At 38.4% G+C, this 8,126-nt stretch overlaps 1 protein-coding gene across 1 annotated transcript; it reads right to left on the bottom strand.

Moving 5' to 3' along the window:
* Positions 1-1,862: 1,862 nt before the first annotated feature.
* zc3h15 (zinc finger CCCH-type containing 15) lies at positions 1,863-6,965 on the bottom strand. Its single transcript, XM_056754954.1, has 10 exons — positions 6,780-6,965; positions 6,200-6,301; positions 6,006-6,117; positions 5,682-5,834; positions 5,370-5,461; positions 5,039-5,224; positions 4,790-4,936; positions 4,460-4,576; positions 4,117-4,249; positions 1,863-2,907 (listed from the first exon to the last, which is right to left on the bottom strand). Exons 1-10 carry the CDS (start codon positions 6,852-6,854, stop codon positions 2,729-2,731), a joined length of 1,296 nt encoding a protein of 431 aa, XP_056610932.1. The 5' UTR covers positions 6,855-6,965; the 3' UTR covers positions 1,863-2,728.
* Positions 6,966-8,126: the final 1,161 nt, after the last annotated feature.

The following is an 8,126-nucleotide window of genomic DNA, read 5'->3' as shown; positions in this document are numbered from 1 at the left end:
CAGGAAGAAGTTGTGAAGGAAAATGAGCGGGAAAGCGACTTACTGCGCTTTTGACAAGGCAGTGCAAGATGCCGCTCGTTTGCTGAATGAAGGTTCTTGATGGGGTGTAGGAGTGTGTGAAAGTATGCCGGTGTAGATCGAGTGATAGTCCTGTAGGCAAGCATTAGTGACTTGAATCTGATACGGGCTTCAACCGGTAGTCAGTGGAGACAGATGAAAAGGGGTGTCACACAAGCCCTTTGGGCCTCTTGGAAGACGAGGCGTTCTGCTTCATTCTGAACCAGCTGGAGGGGTTTGTTAGCTTTTGCTGGAAGACCAGCAAGGAGAGCATTGCAGTAGTCCAACCTTGAGATTACCAGGGCCTGGACAAGGAGTTGTGCCGCATGCTCAGTATGCTAGGGTCTTACATTTCTAATGTTAAATAAGGCAAATTGGCATAACCACGTTGATTTGCAATGTGATCATTGAAGGACAGCAGTTCATCAAATATGACTCAGAGGTTCCTGACTTGAAATTTGCATAATAAACTGATATTTCTTATATAAACATATAAGCGCATAGAGACACAGCCACCCTAACCTGGTCTAGACAAGTGGTTCCCAACCTTTTTCCCCTCATATATGTGTGTGTTTGGTGTGTGTGTATACAGACATAATTGCTACTCCCATACACATATATAAGTAGTAAATATAAATAAATTAAATAATTTAATAATAAATTAAACGAAATGCTAATTTTAAAAGATTTTAATTACATTTTTACTTGAATACTCAAACACATGTTCTGGTTATTTTCAGGCTACTGTCAATTACTGGTTATTTTTAAAAGGTGTCTTTTAATTTTTCTTGGTTTCATGCTGTCATTTACCAATTTTGCACCACAGAACACACATTCTGGCCGAGACTAAATGTAGGTTTTGTCAGACCATCAAAACTTTTTCTTCATTTCTTACTGTGAGGCCGTGAGGGAACGACGCGAGGCCGGTGACATGACTGATAATGAGCTCCCGCGCCCCTTATGTAAACTCTGGCGATGCCCTAAGGGGATCGCGGACCCGAGGTTGGAAACCGCTGGTCTAGAGTTTAAAATGTTGACATCAATGAAGAATCGAAAAAATCTATTGATGCCCTAACATTAAACATTGTATGACCGAGAGATACATATCATCTCAACATTCTTGCTTTAATCTCGGTTTTGTCCACCAATATGAGGTAATGTGCAATATACTGATATTCTGTCATCATTTACTTACCCTCAAGTTGTTTCAAACCTGTATACATTACTTTGTTCTGCTGAACACCAAGGAAGATATTTGGAAGAATGTCAGTAACCAAATCAATCTCTTACTCCACTCACTGCCATAGTAGGGAAAATAAATACTATGGGATTCAATGGGGCATGAGATCTGTTTAATTACTGATATTCTTCCAAATATCTTAAAACTCCCAGTTTTTAAAACAGGTGTGAACTCTATATGAGTGTCAAAAAAATCCCAATGAGCAACAAATGTTTTTTCTTTTTCTTAAAAAGTTGTAATGCCTAGGGGTGGAGTTGGATTTAATGACTGCAATTTCACATACTTTGACAGAATTTTAAGGACAACATTTGCTATAAACTACTAGAGTTCATTCAAAATAAGTTGTCGGATTCTTTTGTAAGAAAATATTAGTTCTTAGGAACAACTGCATTTTGTCTTTTATTAATTTCAATGAGGCAGAGAGAGGGAGTGAGATCATGTTTTCTCATGTAGATCATAGGAAATGCCAGTCCTCTGATAGTTTGTGCATCTCAGCCCTCTCATAAACTCAGGCCAAGCAAAAGTAATTTTTAACCACTACATTTTTAACAATACACAACTCATATCCGATCTGATATCCTTTTATTTACAATATCTTTGTGTGTTGGTGAAAGGGCGTTTTAAAACAACTGAATACAAAACAATTACTACTTCATCTTACAAGCTCATCTCTTTCAATCTCTCACTTCCCAAAAGCACTTCAAAAATCAAATTTGACTTGCAATCATGTGTCTTTCCACATCTCCTATTGTAAGGCCAGACGCCATGTCTGCATCGAAGAAATGTCACATTCATCACCTCAATCTCATCAGCCGATGATTGAACACCCAAGTTTCAGTATCACGCTTATTTAGCATTTACATTCTTGTCCTGATACAGGCATGCAGTTGGTTACATTTTAAAACTGAAATGATACAACTGAACCAACCCCTTTGTATTCATTAAAGGAACATTTCACATCAGCAGAGAAGAGGGGAAACGATTCCAATAGTGCTAACAAGTTATGAAAGAAGGATGATGTTGTATTAGATGCTGGATATTTCAGTAGCATGACCTTACAAAAACGATCAAACTTCATTTCAAAAGAGAATGCAGAAGACTCAAATCAAAAGCCTAATAAATATTCTGGAGTACCACAGGAATTAAGATGGATCCGATTGTAAGGCCTTGGCCTGTTACTGTGCTTTAGGGGTAGATTGCGATAAAAAATATCAAAAAGGGAAAGAAAACCAATCATCAAATTGAAATAGAACAAGAGTCACAATAACTCCATTCTATCCTGTAGTTTCCCTGGACGTCATGGGTTATGAGGGTGCGTATTGCAGGCAGAATGTTTTCTGTCATGGCAATTTTTGTGGTAGTTATCAGTGAAAATATTGTCATTCACTTCAAGCCATGTGTAGTTCATGAATGATGCAATGGTCACAGCTTTCACTCCTCCAGGTCCAGTGTGTTAAGCTCCTCCTCCAGTTCATCCAGGTCCTCCCCAGTGAAGAGATTCTCGTCAACTGGAACCGCCTCAGACTCATCCTCACCATCCTCCAGAGTCTGGCCCTCGCTATAATCTCCGTTCTCTATTGCTCCACCCGAGGCCTCGCTCAATTTATTGTCTAAAAGGTAAATAGACAACACATTTCAGACAAATAACACTTTACTTGTCTTCTGAAAAAAAAAAGAAGAGTGTCAACAACCTTTAATACATGACAAAAACTTGTGTGGCCTTCAACGGGCCTCTATCACAACAGTCGGAAACCTTAGGAAGACCCGCTTCTCAAGATTGGCTGCGTAGTGGGCCAGCACATCTGCAACTCGTTACTCTTCCGATAGTGAGAGAAGTTGAGGTGTGTTTGTTTGTTCACGGCATTTCAGTGATGGATCTTATATAAATGGTGGATATAATGGTTGATTTGGAGATTGTTTGAAACCGATATATGGCGCGGTCCCAGAGCTAAAAGATGCCAGACATGAACTGAACGAAATTACATGAGTGAGTAAATGATGACAAAATTTTCACTTTTGGATGAACTATCCCTCCAATGCTTATTCAAGCTTAAAAGATGAAAATGTATACATTTCACAGCAGCTAATGAATTTGGCTCTAGCATTAGATTGGTACCTTTTTCCAGAGCCCACCTAAACACCTGTATTTTCCTCGTAAGAACTTCGATGGGGTCGCCTTGTTTTGTACGTTCCGTTTTATGCGTTTGCTCCATGTGGGTTTAAACACTTTTTTTATGCATGTTTCTATTCTAGCAAGGCCGATTTGAACAATTTAACAAAATAAACTTAGTGTTAGCTGCCCGACATGCTTTCAGAAGTGTCACTAACGTGGAAGGACGAAAAAGTTTCATACCGTTTCATCAATTATAAAGTACATTTGGCATGATCAACAACAAAAGTAAATAGGACCCCAATATAAGTGCTTTGTTGATAACGCCACCTACGAACATGGCGACAGCGAAATGAAGCACCTCCCAGCCATGGTGCATCAGTTTATCGAGTCCCTGGAAAAACTTCAGTTGTTGTTTGTGGCACTTGCAGCGCGTTTCTGTATTTGTTTCTCTTGCAAGGATTGGCAGCGCGTTTCTGTGTTTAGTATTTGCAGGGCATGTGTAAAGATGCTTTCTGAATTTGCTGGTGTTTTTTTTTGCATGCGTTTTCTTACGTTGAAACACCAAGCGTCCATCATACAAAGGTGGCCCAGAAATGTTTACTTTCCTAAATATCTTTTGTATTCAAAAAACATGTATACAGTAATGTATCATGTAAATATTCAAATGAAACAAGAGCCATAGGTTGGAGGATATATAGAAGCTCACCATCTGTGTCATTTAGGGGAGGAACTCTGGCAGAAAACCTGTCGGCCGATGCCACTGTTATACCCGCATTATCCACCTCTTTAGGGACAAATCTAGCGATGTCAATATCCTGAACGTTTTCCATGTCCTCCATCTGCATAGACGATCATATTAATCACGTTAAACTTGCTATCGTAGATCAATACAAATCAGAATATTATATGCAATGCACAAAGACCGTATTGAAATGTTTTATCTATGATAGAATTCTCGAAAATATAACACTGTAAATAAATAATGTATAATTTGGAAATAAGATTATGACAGTGTTGCATTATGGGTAAACAGTTGTAGATATACTAACATCATATGAAACCTCATCCTCAGAGTCGTCATCTTTAACGTATTTAGTATCATCAGCCTCCTCATCGTCATCATCAACAAGCTCGGGGCGGAACTCAAACACCTCTCTTCCACTGACCTGCATGACAATCGATACAGTGAGATGTGTGTCATTCAAACACAATGAAAGTCATAGTACAACAGAACAGCAAGAGCAAGACAGGACACCAAAGCTTTGCTGCCACCTTCTGGTAGAATGATAGCATCACAGTCACAGCACCTAACTACATCAAAGGAAAGCAGATTTGTTGCATCCACAGTTTGAGAATATGGTGACTTAATCTTTGCTTACCCCAAATGCCTTCCCGGCTTTGAAGTCGGCTTTCTTTCTTTCCATGTCTTCCTCTGCTTGAGCCTGTTTTTCCTGCCTTTTCCTTTTCTTCCAGGCCAAGAATGTTTCCAGAGTAATTCTGGTGACGTTTGCTCCAAGGGCAGCTCGCTACAACAACAGATGATCATCATGAGCCAACAGATCTAACGCATACAGCACTGTTTCTTGAATATAGGATTTGTGATATTCTGCTAAACTATGCTTGCTCACCTCAGTCTCTATCAAGTCTTCCAGCGAGATCTCTTCTTCAGACTTTTCTTCCTTCTTCTTGTCCTTCTTCAGAACGAAGCCCACAGGAAGTGCATGGCGGTACATACAGTTGTCGCCTCCCCCAGGACAAACCCAAAACCAGCCATATTTGTTGATTTCAATCGCATCAAGGAAATGCTTGCACACCTTAAAGAACAGACATTAAACATAAATTGCAAAAAACAAACAGAATTCAAATCAATAAATAACCTTTAAACATCAATGTTTGTGACAAGAAAGAAACACTACATTTATTCACATTTGTTTCAAAAATTTCCTAATCAAAACCTACAATTGGTGTCTTTGCTTTCTTCTTATCAGCTTCTCCATGTTTCTTGTTGACAACTTCCTCAAGCTTCTTTTCATCCCAATTTTCCATTGTGTCTGTAAATTTATAATCAAGATACAAGTTATAAACAGAATCGAGCTTCAAGTACTTAACAAATAACCAATCACTAATTAAAAGCTTGGGAATTGTTCATACTGACAAATGTATCCATGTACAGCACAGTAATAGACCATATTCAACTCGTATGTAATTGTAAATGCTGACAATTGAGAGTAAGACAATACTTAACTTTTATAAGGGTAACGTTGGACTCACCTTTCTCAAGGTCATCATCTCTGCAGTCCACATACACACTTTTCTTCTCGCCTTTTCTCTCTAAACTGAGGTCATGGGAGAACTTACACTTATCCCCTTTGGTGCACTGGCCTTGCTTGAAGAAAGCACAAAGTACTGATTTGGGATCCACACCTGAGAAAAAGAACAAATCATAAAAATAAATAATAATAAAAAAGTACATCTTTGTTGTACACTGGTATATTCTTGCAGTCTCATTGAATTTAGGTTTGTATGCCAAGTTTTGATCATAACATATTGGTCAAGTAAATATTTTTTAATTGCATCATATCCATCATCATTTACCTTTGCTGACTTTCTGAGCTATCACTACAGGCTTAAAAAGCTCATTCAACTCATTGAGCTCCTTTTTCTTATCTTCCTTCTTTTTGCCCTTTTCTCCTTCAGCAGCCGCTACCTATAAACAAAGATACAAACAAAATGCATCACAGAACCGGATTAAAGGTCTGAGATATTGTTCTTATGGTTGTGATACTTACCTGCCGTGGATTCTGCTGTCCACACTTAACTTGTTGTGTGACAGCTTTGATGAACTTTTGTTGTTTAGCTCCCTTTTTGTTTTTCAGACCAAAAGTCTTATCCTGAAAAAATTGATACAGATCACAGTGGCAATTATATCACACGGTTATTAAGAAAGTCACAGGCTATCTAATGTGAGGAAACTTGACAGATAAAAAAAAAACTTTAGGTTTTGTTGGATTATCTCAAACTCACAGTTTATAGGCTAAAATAAATACAGAAACTATAATGCACTTTTCCTTTAACACCTAAACAAGGAGACAGTAACGACGAGGCTGTCTAGATGGGCAGCTGTGTTAGAGAATGTTAGCAGCATTTAAGTTATTTCCTCTACATACAATATTATATTGAAAACATCACACTGTCAGCGTTGTCTAACCGAATTTAACAAATATATAACTCGAAATCATGCCATTTCATTCATTATAGACATTACACGTCTCAAATCTGACTGTAATGTGCCAGTAACGTTAAGTGAATCAGAGCACAAGGCCCAGAGTTCAGCATGCAGCATGTGTGCTAATTCCTAACAAATCTCACCTCAATAATCTTCTCCTTCTTCTTCTCCTGGGTTTTCTTACTGCCCGTAGCTGGGGCTGGTTTTTTCGGAGGCATATCGCTAAAGACAGACCACTTTAAAAGTAGAGAAATCCAGATGCCGTATGTATAGAGCTGTGTGTGATCACAGGTAGGACCGGCTAACCGCACTAGCAGCAGCAGCGGGCCGCGTTGCATTCTGGGAAGACTAGAGCGGCGCACGATGTGGCCGCACATTTTGCAAGACAGCGACATCTAGTTGTAAATGCGGGAGGTGCTTTTAGATGCACATTCATCATTTTAAACGATTTATTTCAGTGTTTAACACCCCATGTTTATGATTTGTGCTGCTTATTTAGCTTTTTCTTTAATTCCTGAAAATGAATGTAACACATTGATATGCAAACCTATTTTTTATTTTACATATTTATACATTTGTATATTTATGTGCATTTTTCCTTACCTAACCAATGACAGGACCATGATGCGTGTTTGCAACAAGCATAATTAAAAGTAACGTCATTTATGAGGAGGAGAGAGGTTTCTGTGAGATTAACTAGAAGATAAGCACATCTATACATTTAGAGGAAGTCCCCTGTGCGATATCATTACGAGCTGATTTGATTTATCAACATCACACCAAATGTGTTCCCCTTGTCGATGTGACGGATAGTGTCTAATCACAAATGGACACCCTGCTGTAAGTAGCCATCATTAACTCTGGCAGTTTTTACAAGCGACTGCTTTTTCTCCTCCTGCTGCATATCAGACGCTCCCGTCATCCACAGCAAATGGGAAGGGAGTTGATGGGTCTTTTGTTAGTTAACTTCGCCTCAGGAGCATTGGGAGAAAATGTGTCTGATGAGAATGTACGCTGAATGTGCAACAGACACTACTCAAACAGGTCAAACAGTTACTAGGAATGAAAACCATTAGTTTTAAATAAAACTCCGGATATTTTATTTATAAAACTTTTGCAAGATCTGAACACTGTTAAATTATGGTATAAAATTTGTTGTTGTTTAAAAAAAAGAGGCTGAGCATACTATCTGACCTTTTGCATTGCATTATCATTCTGCTGAATCAGCAGACAGATATCTATTGCAACACGTATTCATGTGGTAAATCAAACAGAGAGAAATGACAAAAACACACACTCTTGGGTAACAATAAAAAACATCTAGAAATATATCTCATTATTAATTTTACACAACATATATTTGCGTAAGATTTACTTTTGTGGCTAAATGTGTGAATGTTTTTTGGGGGGGAAGGTTCAGTATATATTTTCAACGTATATTATTTGCTTACGTTTACTATGCAGTAACCTTGTATGTCCCCATCATCATA

The sequence above is a fragment of the Triplophysa dalaica genome, chromosome 8 (genome assembly GCF_015846415.1).
Source record: "Triplophysa dalaica isolate WHDGS20190420 chromosome 8, ASM1584641v1, whole genome shotgun sequence".
Lineage (NCBI taxonomy): Eukaryota > Metazoa > Chordata > Actinopteri > Cypriniformes > Nemacheilidae > Triplophysa > Triplophysa dalaica.
This window is presented reverse-complemented; position numbering and strand designations above follow the sequence as displayed.